The sequence below is a fragment of the Lepidochelys kempii genome, chromosome 1, assembly GCF_965140285.1.
Source record: "Lepidochelys kempii isolate rLepKem1 chromosome 1, rLepKem1.hap1, whole genome shotgun sequence".
In the NCBI taxonomy this organism is placed as follows: Eukaryota; Metazoa; Chordata; order Testudines; family Cheloniidae; genus Lepidochelys; species Lepidochelys kempii.
In genome coordinates this window covers 347,531,020-347,544,167 of record NC_136380.1, presented here as the reverse complement: position 1 = coordinate 347,544,167, position 13,148 = coordinate 347,531,020, and the positions used below count along the sequence as shown (strand labels likewise).

At 44.2% G+C, this 13,148-nt stretch overlaps 1 protein-coding gene across 4 annotated transcripts in view; it reads right to left on the bottom strand.

The window, feature by feature from the left end:
- The window catches only part of FBH1 (F-box DNA helicase 1), a 47,062-nt gene that overhangs the window by 13,776 nt on the left and 20,138 nt on the right, over window positions 1-13,148 (bottom strand). For 2 of the 4 annotated variants that reach the window (XM_073328899.1, XM_073328898.2), the window contains exons 11-15: window positions 9,820-9,907; window positions 9,298-9,384; window positions 8,445-8,581; window positions 8,094-8,193; window positions 6,622-6,743 (exon numbers count right to left, since the gene is read on the bottom strand). In XM_073328899.1, coding sequence (XP_073185000.1) covers window positions 6,622-6,743; window positions 8,094-8,193; window positions 8,445-8,581; window positions 9,298-9,384; window positions 9,820-9,907 — 534 coding nt within the window. The remainder of the gene's footprint in view (window positions 1-6,621; window positions 6,744-8,093; window positions 8,194-8,444; window positions 8,582-9,297; window positions 9,385-9,819; window positions 9,908-13,148) is intronic. The other 2 variants (XM_073328900.2, XM_073328901.2) reach the window with 1 other exon arrangement.

Here is a 13,148-nt window from a genome sequence, read left to right as displayed (position 1 = left end):
TAACAGTGAAATCCTTAAAGAGAAGGAGTACTTGTGGCACCTTAGAGACTAACCAATTTATTTGGGCATAAGCTTTCGTGAGCTACAGCTCACTTCATCGGATGCATAATGTGGAAACTGCAGAAGACATTATATACACAGAGACCATGAAACAATACCTCCTCCCACCCCACTCTCCTGCTGGTAATAGCTTATCTAAAGTGACCACTCTCCTTACAATGTGTATGATAATCAAGGTGGGCCATATCCAACACAAATCCAGGGTTTAACAAGAACATCTGGGAGGGGGGGTAGGAAAAAACAAGGGGAAATAGGCTTGAATAGAGACTGGGAGTGGCTTAGTCATTATGCAAGGTAGCCTAAGTTAATTGTATCCAATTTGCAAATGAATTCCAATTTAGCAGTTTCTCGCTGGAGTCTGGATTTGAAGTTTTTTGTTGTAAAATAGCAACTTTCAAGTCTGTAATCGCGTGACCAGAGAGATTGAAGTGTTCTCCGACTGGTTTATGAATGTTACAATTCTTGACATCTGATTTGTGTCCATTTACTCTTTTACGTAGAGACTGTCCAGTTTGACCAATGTACATGGCAGAGGGGCATTGCTGGCACATGATGGCATATATCACATTGGTGGATGTGCAGGTGAACGAGCCTCTGATAGTGTGGCTGATGTTATCAGGCCCTGTGATGGTGTCCCCTGAATAGATATGTGGGCACAGTTGGCAACGGGCTTTGTTGGAAGAATAGGTTCCTGGGTTAGTGGTTCTGTTGTGTGGTATGTGGTTGCTAGTGAGTATTTGCTTCAGGTTGGGGGGCTGTCTGTAGGCAAGGACTGGCCTGTCTCCCAAGATTTGTGAGTGTGTTGGGTCATCCTTTAGGATAGGTTGTAGATCCTTAATACTGCGTTGGAGGGGTTTTAGTTGGGGGCTGAAGGTGACGGCTAGTGGCGTTCTGTTATTTTCTTTGTTAGGCCTGTCCTGTAGTAGGTGACTTCTGGGAACTCTTCTGGCTCTATCAATCTATCTGTTTCTTCACTTCCGCAGGTGGGTATTGTAGTTGTAAGAATGCTTGATAGAGATCTTGTAGGTGTCTGTCTCTGTCTGAGGGGTTGGAGCAAATGCGATTGTATCGCAGAGCTTGGCTGTAGATGATGGATCGTGTGGTGGGTCAGGGTGAAAGCTGGGAGGCATGTAGGTAGGAATAGCGGTCAGTAGTTTTCCGGTATAGGGTGGTGTTTATGTGACCATCGTTTATTAGTAGTGTCCAGGAAGTGGATCTCTTGTGTGGACTGGACCAGGCTGAGGTTGATGGTGGGATGGAAATTGTTGAAATCATGGTGGAATTCCTCAAGGGCTTCTTTTCCATGGGTCCAGATGATGAAGATGTCATCAATATAGCGCAAGTAGAGTACGGGTGTTAGGGGACGAGAGCTGAGGAAGCGTTGTTCTAAATCAGCCATAAAAATGTTGGCATACTGTGGGGCCATGCGGGTACCCATAGCAGTGCCGCTGATCTGAAGGTATACATTGTCCCCAAATGTGAAGTAGTTATGGGTAAGGACAAAGTCACAAAGTTCAGCTACCAGGTTAGCCGTGACATTATCGGGGATAGTGTTCTTGACGGCTTGTAGTCCATCTTTGTGTGGAATGTTGGTGTAGAGGGCTTCTACATCCATAGTGGCCAGGATGGTGTTATCAGGAAGATCACCGATGGATTGTAGTTTCCTCAGGAAGTCCGTGGTGTCTCGAAGGTAGCTGGGAGTGCTGGTAGCGTAGGGCCTGAGGAGGGAGTCTACATAGCCAGACAATCCTGCTGTCAGGGTGCCAATGCCTGAGATGATGGGGCGCCCAGGATTTCCAGGTTTATGGATCTTGGGTAGTAGATAGAATATCCCAGGTCGGGGTTCCAGGGGTGTGTCTGTGCGGATTTGATCTTGTGCTTTTTCAGGGAGTTTCTTGAGCAAATGCTGTAGTTTCTTTTGGTAACTCTCAGTGGGATCAGAGGGTAATGGCTTGTAGAAAGTGGTGTTGGAGAGCTGCTGAGCAGCCTCTTGTTCATATTCTGACCTGTTCATGATGACAACAGCACCTCCTTTGTCAGCCTTTTTGATTATGATGTCAGAGTTGTTTCTGAGGCTGTGGATGGCATTGTGTTCCGCACGGCTGAGGTTATGGGGCAAGTGATGCTGCTTTTCCACAATTTCAGCCCGTGCACGTCGGCGGAAGCACTCTGTGTAGAAGTCCAGTCTGCTGTTTCGACCTTCAGGAGGAGTCCACCTAGAATCCTTCTTTTTGTAGTGTTGGTAGGGAGGTCTCTGTGGATTAGTATGTTGTTCAGAGGTATGTTGGAAATGTTCCTTGAGTCGGAGACGTCGAAAATAGGATTCCAGGTCACCACAGAACTGTATCATGTTTGTGGGGGTGGAGGGGCAGAAGGAGAGGCCCCGAGATAGGACAGCTGCTTCTGCTGGGCTGAGAGTATAGTTGGATAGGTTAACAATATTGCTGGGAGGGTTGAGGGAACCATTGCTGTAGCCCCTTGTGGCATGTAGTAGTTTAGAAAGTTTAGTGTCCTTTTTGTTTTGTAGAGAAGCAAAGTGTGTGTTGTAAATGGCTTGTCTAGTTTTAGTAAAGTCCAGCCACGAGGAAGTTTGTGTGGAAGGAAGGTTTTTTATGAGAGTATCCATTTTTGAGAGCTCATTCTTAATCTTTCCCTGTTTGCTGTAGAGGATGTTGATCAGGTGATTCCGCAGTTTCTTTGAGAGCGTGTGGCACAAGCGGTCAGCATAGTCTGTGTGGTATGTAGATTGTAATGGATTTTTTACCTTCAGTCCTTTTGGTACGATGTCCATCTGTTTGCATTTGGAAAGGAAGATGATGTCTGTCTGTATCTGTACAAGTTTTTTCATGCTAAATACAAAAAAGAAGCTTACAAGAAGCGGAAGACTGGACAAATGACCAGGGATGAGTATAAAAATATTGCTTGGGCTTGCAGGAGTGAAATCAGGAAGGCCAAATCACACCTGGAGTTGCAGCTAGCAAGAGATGTTAAGAGTAACAAGAAGGGTTTCTTCAGGTATGTTAGCAACAAGAAGAAAGTCAAGGAAAGTGTGGGCCCCTTACTGAATGGGGGAGGCAACCTAGTGATAGAGGAAGTGGAAAAAGCTAATGTACTAAATGCTTTTTCTGCCTCTGTCTTCACGAACAAGGTCAGCTCCCAGACTACTGCACTGGGCAGCACAGCATGGGGAGGAGGTGACCAGCCCTCTGTGGAGAAAGAAGTGGTTCGGGGCTATTTAGAAAAGCTGGATGAGCACAAGTCCATGGGGCCGGATGCGCTGCATCCGAGAGTGCTTAAGAAGTTGGCGGATGTGATTGCAGAGCCATTGGCCATTATCTTTGAAAACTCATGGCAATCGGGAGAGGTCCCAGATGACTGGAAAAAGGCTAACGTAGTGCCCATCTTTAAAAAAAGGGAAGAAGTAGGATCCTGGGAACTACAGGCCAGTCAGCCTCACCTCAGTCCTTGGAAAAATCATGGAGCAGGTCCTCAAGGAATCAATTCTGAAGCACTTAGAGGAGAGGAAAGTGATCAGGAACAGTCAGCATGGATTCACCAAGGGCAAGTCATGCCTGACTAATCTAACTGCCTTCTATGACGAGATAACTGGCTCTGTGGATGAAGGGAAAGCAGTGGACGTGTCGTTCCTTGACTTTAGCAAAGCTTTTGACACGGTCTCCCACAGTATTCTTGCCAGCAAGTTAAAGAAGTATGGGCTGGATGAATGGACTATAAGGTGGATAGAAAGCTGGCTAGATTGTCGGGCTCAACGGGTAGTGATCAATGGCTCCATGTCTAGTTGGCAGCCGGTATCAAGTGGAGTGCCCCAGGGGTCGGTCCTGGGGCCGGTTTTGTTCAATATCTTCATAAATGATCTGGAGGATGGGGTGGATTGCACCCTCAGCAAGTTTGCAGATGACACTAAACTGGGAGGAGTGGTAGATACGCTGGAGGGAAGGGATAGGATACAGAGGGACCTAGACAAATTGGAGGATTGGGCCAAAAGAAATCTGATGAGGTTCAACAAGGACAAGTGCAGAGTCCTGCACTTAGGACGGAAGAATCCAATGCACCGCTACAGACTAGGGACCGAATGGCTAGGCAGCAGTTCTGCAGAAAAGGACCGAGGGGGTTACAGTGGATGAGAAGTTGGATATGAGTCAACAGTGTGCCCTTGTTGCCAAGAAGGCTGATGGCATTTTGGGATGTATATGTAGGGGCATTGCCAGCAGATCGAGGGACGTGATCGTTCCTCTCTATTCGACATTGGTGAGGCCTCATCTGGAGTACTGTGTCCAGTTTTGGGCCCCACACTACAAGAAGGATGTGGAAAAATTGGAAAGAGTCCAGCGGAGGGCAACAAAAATGATTAGGGGACTGGAACACATGACTTATGAGGAGAGGCTGAGGGAACTGGGATTGTTTAGTCTGCTGAAGAGAAGAATGAGGGGGGATTTGATAGCTGCTTTCAACTACCTGAAAGGGGGTTCCAAAGAGGATGGATCTAGACTGTTCTCAGTGGTAGCAGATGACAGAACAAGGAGTAATGGTCTCCAGTTGCAGTGGGGGAGATTTAGGTTGGATATTAGGAAAAAACTTTTTCACTATGAGGGTGGTGAAACACTGGAATGCGTTACCTAGGGAGGTGGTGGAATCTCCTTCCTTAGAAGTTTTTAAGGTCAGGCTTGACAAAGCCCTGGCTGGGATGATTTAGTCGGGGATCGGTCCTGCTTTGAGCAGGGGGTTGGACTAGATGACCTCCCGAGGTCCGTTCCAACCCTGATATTCTATGATTCTATGACAGTCACAGGACCATGGGGCATCATGGGAGATGTAGTCTAGCCAGGGAGCCCAGCTAATAGGGAAGAACGAGGCCATGAGACACTGGAACTACAATTCCCATGAGACAGCGGGGCACTAAAGGGAACTGCAGTTTGATGTTGCAATTTGGTTCAACAAACCAAAATGAAACATTAGTTTTGATAATGATGAAACGTTTCATTTAAAATTCAAAAGTGTCAAAACAAAACATTTCCTCATTTCCAAATCAAGATTATTTTATTTTAGTTGTTTTAGTTTTTCATTTCAGGAAATTTTGGGGCTTTTCAGTCACTTTTCAGCAACTCAGGATGCAAAAATAGTGACACATCAGAATTTCCCACAGCCTGGAGATTCCAATTTTTCTTCAGCTTTAGTTTACAGCTTCATGACTAAAGGGAGGGCAAAATGGTCTAGTGCTTACAGCACAGGATTGAAATTCAAAAGATCAGAGTCCTATTCCTGGTTCTTCCACAGACTTGTTGAGTAACCTGGGCAGGTGACTTAACCTCTTTGTGCCTCCAGTTCCCCACTGGTACAACACGAATAACTCCCCCATTTTGCACAGGGATTGGAGGGCCTTAATTCATAACTCTTTGTAAAACACTTTGAGCACTTCAGAAGGATTGTGCTATTCAAGTGTGAAGTATTATTCTTAAAGTGCATCTGCAAAATTTGAGCATGCAGAAACATGAATAAATGTTTATGCTTGTACTAGAAGTGCACACCCATTTTTTGCAGATGCAATTTGGTATGAATTTGGAAACCATGACTCCCAAAACTTTCTAGTCCTCTTTATCTGCAGACCTGAAAAAAATTCTAGAGAGAGATAAAATGCCAAAAATCAAACACCTTGTCGATACTACTAGCACCTGTTCAGTTGGGTTATGATGATGAACATTTTTTCCAGGTTTTACAAAATGCTCAACAGATGAAAGCCACTAGGCTCCTGTGTCGACAATTTGACTATTAAGAAAGTTAACTGAAACCACAAGAACTAAGTCAAAGCATTTGGTGCTGGCTTAACTCTGCTTTCACGGAAGTCAATCGGAGCTTTACCACGGACATCAATAGCAGCGGAGTTAGGCCAATGCTGAGTGCACTGATATGCACCAATAACTTTTAAAGACCAACGTACACCTAGAGAAGCTTGGGAATTAAGAATTACATTTGATACTACCTCCTTCACAGAAGTATAACTGAAAATTAGGTGTCACTACAGAAGGGAATATTCACTGATTCACCTTAATCCACTATAATACCCTTTTCCCATTAGCGAGTGAGCAGCTGCTCTCACCATGAATTACTTTGCTTCGTGACTTAACAAGATCATATGCTATGTTCAAAAAAGAATTAGATATGTTCATGGAGGATAGGTGCATGAATGGCTCTTACCCAGGATCGGCAGGGACGGTGTCCCTAGCCTCTGTTTGCCAGAAGCTGAGAATGGGCGACAGGGGATGGATCACTTGATGATTCCCTGTTCTGTTCATTCCCTCTGGGGCACCTGGTATTGGCCACTGTCGGAAGACAGGATACTGGGCTAGATGGACCTTTGGTCTGACCCAATATGGCCGTTCTTACGGACTCTTGAGGATCTAGGACACTTACTTCAAGACAAGCGTTTATACTTGTGACTGAAACTGCTTAGAGAGAGGAGGACCCCCAATTAGAGTCATTTCAATGCCCCCTCCCCCAGAAGCTTTCACAGCTTCCACGTACAATATAAGAAATCTGCCCTACCCCAAGCAAGTGTATTTTTGTTGGTCTCTCTCCTCCAGTAATTGTCACTGCGTTCTCAAACACATTCAAATTGCCCCGTGATAAGAAAGCAGTGTTCCCAGTCATGCTGCCTCTGACATCACCTGGGAGATGGAGAAAAGGCCCAGTAAGCCAGTGCATGAAGAAAAGCAAGTATGACTGTGACGGTGGCCCCCATAAGGCTTTATGGAAACATGCTTATGAATATATATGACATCACTGGAATATGTTCTATGCTACATATGCCATGTAACATACCCATCTAAAGGTTATGACCTACTGAATCTATTAATACTATTTGTATGCATGTATCATTTTTGTATTTGAAGTTATGAATATTGGCCGTGTACTGGCTTGATTTCTAAATAACCTTAGTAGAGCATTTGGTCAGTTTCTGGAGAAAGGAATTTGCGAAGTTAAGTACCCAATCAACAAGCACTTAAGGAACAATGCATCTTGGAATGCTCCAATCCACATAAGAAGTATTCCTGGAGACATTCAAGATACCATGTGGGCAATGGCTTCTGCCTGTAAAAACTGTGAATCACGCATGGACATGTGACTTGCCCAGGTGACTCTAGAACTCCATCTTGGAGCTGGACTTTGCATAGGAGAGAGGAGGGGGTTGGGAGACCCCTCCATTTTGTCTTCAGCTGGCTAAGGAGATAGGCTCTCCATCCCCAAGGATCCCTGAAAGAAACTGGAATAAAAGACAGTAACTACAGGGGGTGTGAGTGATTGCTGGACCCGGACTAGAAGGAGATTAGTCTGTAAAAGGAAGCTTACTGGAACTGGTGAGGTTTTGTCTGTATTCAGTTTTATTAGACATAGACTTGCGGGTTTTATTTTATTTTGCTTGGTAATTCACTTTGTTCTGTCTGTTATTACTTGGAACCATTTAAATCCTACTTTCTGTATTTAATAAAATCACTTTTTACTTATTAACCCAGAGTATTTATTAATACTGGGGGGGGGGGGGGGCAAACAGCTGTGTATCTCTCTCTATCAGTATTATAGGGGGCGAACAATTTATGAGTTTACCCTGTATAACCTTTATATAGGGTAAAACGGATTTATTTAGGGTTTAGACCCCATTGGGAGTTGGGCATCTGAGTGTTAAAGACAGGCACACTTCTGTAAACTGTTTTCAGTGAAGCCTACAGCTGTTAGGGGACGTGGTTCAGACCTGGGTCTGGGTTTGCAGCAGGCTAGCGGGTCTGGCTCAAACCAGGCAGGGCACTGAAATCCTAAGGTGACAGGGCAGGAAAGCAGGAGCAGAAGTAGTCTTGGCACATTGTGTGGCAGCTTCCAGGGGGTTTCTGTGATCCAAAGTCACAATGACTTTTTTTAAAAAGCATGTATTGTTATTATTTGTATTGCAGTAGTGCCTAGGAGCTCCAGTCCTGGATCGGGACCTGTGCTAGGCGCTGTACAAACACAATTTAATTTCTTACCCTCTTGATTTCCACCCACTAACATCTTATTCCGGATTTTCTTGCAGACATCCAAGATAGTAGATCCAACGTAAGCTATTTCAGGGCCAAATCTGAAACTCTACAAGACGGAGCAAAGGAAGCAGAGATCAGGCAAAAAGGTAAATCCCACACCAATAGTACACGGGAAATTACACCAGCTTATGAAACAAAGATGACCCACTTTGATTAGCAGACATGTTTTCTCGCTGCTAGCTCTTGGAAGAGGCAAGGTCATTCCTCTTTAAATTTTAAACTGAAGTAAGCGTACTACTGAAGAGAACGATGGGTCTTCAGCACTGGAATACACATGCACACACTGCCCAGTCTTACCTGTGTGAGATAGAAGATGTGGGTGTGTGGCACCGCAAAGAGTGCATTGACAGCACCTCGGAAGGTATAGATCTGTTGGTGTGGGTCTCCTACAAAGATTATTCCACAGGTCTGGGACAGCACAATGTCCATGATGGCTGCAGCAAAAAGTGAAGCATGAACGAAACTCAAAAGGGACCTGCTCGCCAAACCAAAACAAACTTCATGTGATTGAGAAAATGGCTCCAGCCCAAACAAGCAACTGGGAAATAAACAAGCCCTTTAACCACATAAGTGACAAGAAATTATTAGAACATATTGATGGTTTTGTGGATAAACTGAACTGGGACATAGGACGCCTGGGTTCAATTCCCTTCTCCACCATGGACTCCCTGTATGACAACCTTAGGCAAAAAATCACAATCTGTGTTTTAGTTCTCCAACTGTAAACCCAGGAGAACAATCCTTCCATTTCCCCGCACTTTGTCTGTCTTGTTTATGGACACCACGAACTCTTCAGAACAAGGATTGTCCCCTTACTACGTGTTTCTACAGAGCCTACCACAACAGAGCCCTAATCTTGGTTGGGGCCTCAAGGCACCACTTATAATAATAATGACGCTGCTGCACAGAAATTGAAGGCACTTGTGAAAAACATAAAACCCCTCTCTCCCTCCTCCTAATGCTCCCCGCCTACCCCCAAACCACCAGGTCCGTATGTGTGGGTTAGTGATCTGAGCACAGGCATAGAAACCAAGTTCCCCTCCTAGCTCAGTTACCAATTCCCTCAGTGTCTTTATTTCCTATCGGTGGCACAGGAATAATGGGGTTAATTAGGTAATTATTTGTTCAGATGGTCTCCTGCCTTACTCACCTGGCGTGCAGTCTTGTGCTTCATCCACAAATATGGCATCATATGTATAAAGCCGCGGCTTCTCAAGTTGCCAAAGCTTCAAATACCCTGGAAGAAGGATCGGACGATCAGGTATTTCAGATGGAAAAGTCACAACTAAGGGCAAGTTACTGTCAGATTAATGAGACACTATCAATCTGAAACCCAGCCAGTTTTTAAAGACTGTTTTAAAAGCAGTTTCTGACCACCGATTTTGTGGGTTTATACATATTATTTATTTGCTCCTGTACGATGCCTTCTCCCTAGCTGCTCGTGGAACACAAAACCACCAAAGGGGAAAATAATTACACAGGTTTTGTGATTCTGACCATACTCCAGGAACTGCTGAAGGCACACAAGAGCTGTTTGCACAAAGCAAACTGGGAAAAGAGTGGTTTCTTCTCCCTCTGATTGCGGTCAGTAAAAGCCATCGCAGGTGCTACTATTTTTGCTGTTTAAACTGAGGATGTCCCTTTTAACGTCTGCATCTTTATGACAACATACCATCCGATGTCATTTTGCAATTCAGTTCTGTATTTCCATTTAGAATTTTCATATTGTCCCATATCCGTCTTGCTTCTTCAACAATGATCTGGAAAGCAACATCAGAAGAATCCAGGTAGATTTTCATGCACAAAACTTCATTTTCTGCTGCCTCAACTACTTCAGCATAACTGAGATGACAAACCTACGGTCTATGTCGTGCCTAATCACATTGTCCCTCCTCTGGTATCCCAATGACTCACCTATCAAGCTTCAGTTTCTCTTATAGCCCTGAAAGATCATAGCCATTCTTCCCCTGGCTTTCATCTCTGACCTCATCTCCTGATATATTTCCCTCCTGTGTGGACCCTCCACATGGCAATAACACTGAGCTCCCCCTGCACGGGGAACTCCCTCCCCAAAACTTATTTGTTAAATCTGTCCACTCCTAACTGAAATCCCTCCTGAAAATCGCATGTCTGCCATGCCACAAAATGAATTTTTTTTTAAATAGCCCAAAACAACAGTTCTATGGAGCAGAAACTCAGGAGATGCATGTGTCAATCAAGAGTAACCATGTGACCATTTTGCTGTAACACTGTTTCTTCCTCACCCCAATCCTCTTGTTTGTCACCCATCATATCTAAAATTTAGGCCCCAATTCTTCAAAACCTTGTGGATGGGAATAGTCCCACTGGCTTCTAAGGATGAATGGGAAGTTCAGACTTCATGCCTATTCATCCCTTGGTCTCTCTGGTAAGTTTGCCCATTAGTCCCAGCTGAACAGGTTGGTTGGTTTCCTTGCTTGTTGTGTGGTATAGGGCAGGAAACGTTGGAATAACTGGGCCCACAAATTTACCCTAATTGTAAGCTCAATTGTAAAAAGTGAGTGAAAGTTCATAGAAGGTCACAATAACCAATTACAAATGTTGATGAGAAAAGGTACAAAAGAGAGAGACACTAAATTAATCCAAACAGAAAGGCCTACTGATATAACTCAAGGACTGTGTTAAGATTGTGCCTGGTAAACAAGAATGGTGTGGGACTGAAAATCAATGGACTATGCTTGGCACGTCAGAAGTTAGGCCTCATGGGTGAGCAAAATGGGAAAGGGTGGGAAAAATGGGCAGATGGACTACTCCACTCATCACCCCTCTTTCAGGACCCTTAATAAAAGATTTTTGGGGGTAGGGACTGGCAAATCAATTAGCGGAATTCCTGCAAGAGGGGGAAGGCCCTCAGGCCTCTGTCCCACTCCACTCCAAGGACATTGTTCTTCACCTGTGGATCCCAAAGGTCACTACATCAATGTGATGTCCAGACCCTTATGTACCAACAGGAACACCTGGTCCTCACTGCTGAACCAGCAGAGATACGCGAGATCCTGCTTTGCCTCTCCTTCCCTTGTATGTTCCTCTCTGCCCCACTATTTTTCCTCTTGTTCTCTCTCTCTTGGCTTTCCACCTGATCTGATCCTGAAATCAATTGTATCGCATGGCACCAACACAATGAGATGAGACAGCCCATCCCTCCAAGCCTGAGAGAGAATGGTAGCCTCTGTGAAATGAATTCCAGTCAGCCAATTCTGAACTGAGGTGGATTTGAAATGGTGATCTAGAACTGGAAGACTCATTATCTCATTTCCAGACCCCATTTCTTGAGGGTTAAAAATAGTGCTTTGCAGGAAACAACTTGAAGAACTTAAGTCCTTGTGAAAATTCATTTTATCAACTGACAGAGTTTTGGCCTCTAGAAATGAATCTCCATTATGATACTTGGATGACTAAATCAAAAATTACATATTTGACGAAATTAACCTGTTAAGTGATCATTACAGGCATTCAAAATATTAAAAAAACAAAAATAAAAACCAAAACCCTGGTTAAAAATAAACCTGTTCTAGACTCTTCCTAAAATGTTAACATGACGTGATTTTAACAACAATGTATGGATGGGTTAAGACACAAAACTCAAATAAAAAATCCCAGCCAAACTGCTAGCTACTGCCAAAGTTTTGTTCAGCCATATAGCTACTTGTTAGACACAGGAAATGAACTGTTTCAGAGTAGCAGCCGTGTTAGTTTGTATCCGCAAAAAGAAAAGGAGTACTTGTGGCACCTTAGAGACTAACCAATTTATTTGAGCATAAGCTTTCGTGAGCTACAGCTCACTTCAATTGGATGCATGTAGTGGAAAATACAGTAGGGGGATTTTATATACACAGAGAACATGAAACAATGGGTGTTACAATACACACTGTAACAAGAGTGATCAGGTAAAGTGAGCTATTACCAGCAAGAGAGAAAAAAAACCCTTTTGTAGTGATAATCAAGGTGGGCCATTTCCAGCAGTTGATAAGAACGTGTGAGGAACAATGGGGGGGGGAAGGGCGGGAAAACTACGGGGAAATAGTTTTACTTTGTGTAATGACACATCCACTCCCAGTCACCTTCAGCCCCCAACTAAAACCTCTCCAGCGCATCATCAAGGATTTACAACCTATCCTGAAGGACGACCCATCACTCTCACAGATCTTGGGAGGCAGGCCGGCCAGTCCTTGCTTACAGACAGGCCCCCAGCCTGAAACAAATCCTCACCAGCAACCACACAACAAAAACACTAACCCAGGAACCTATCCTTGCAACAAAGCCCGTTGCCAATTGTGTCCACATATCTATTCAGGGGACACCATCATAGGGCCTAATCACATCAGCCACACTATCAGAGGCTCGTTCACCTGCACATCTACCAATGTGATATATGCCATCGTGTGCCAGCAATGCCCCTCTGCCATGTACATTGGCCAAACTGGACAGGCTCTACGTAAAAGAATAAATGGACACAAATCAGATGTCAAGAATTATAACATTCAAAAACCAGTCGGAGAACACTTCAATCCCTCTGGTCACTCTATTACAGACCTAAAAGTGGCAATATTACAACAAAAAAACTTCAGAAACAGACTCCAACAAGAGACTGCTGAATTGGAATTAATTTGCAAACTGGACACCATTAAATTAGGCTTGAATAAAGACTGGGAGTGTATGTGTCATTACACAAAGTAGAACTATTTCCCCGTGTTCCCCCCCTGTTCCTCATACGTTCTTGTCAACTGCTGGAAATGGCTCACCTTGATCATCACTACAAAAGTTTTTTTTTCTCTCTTGCTGGTAATAGCTCACCTTACCTGATCACTCTTGTTACAGTGTGTATGGTAACACCCATTGTTTCATGTTCTTTGTGTATATAAAATCCCCCTACTGTATTTTCCACTGCATGCATCCGATGAAGTGAGCTGTAGCCAACGAAAGCTTATGCTCAAATAAATTTGTTAGTCTCTAAGGTGCCAC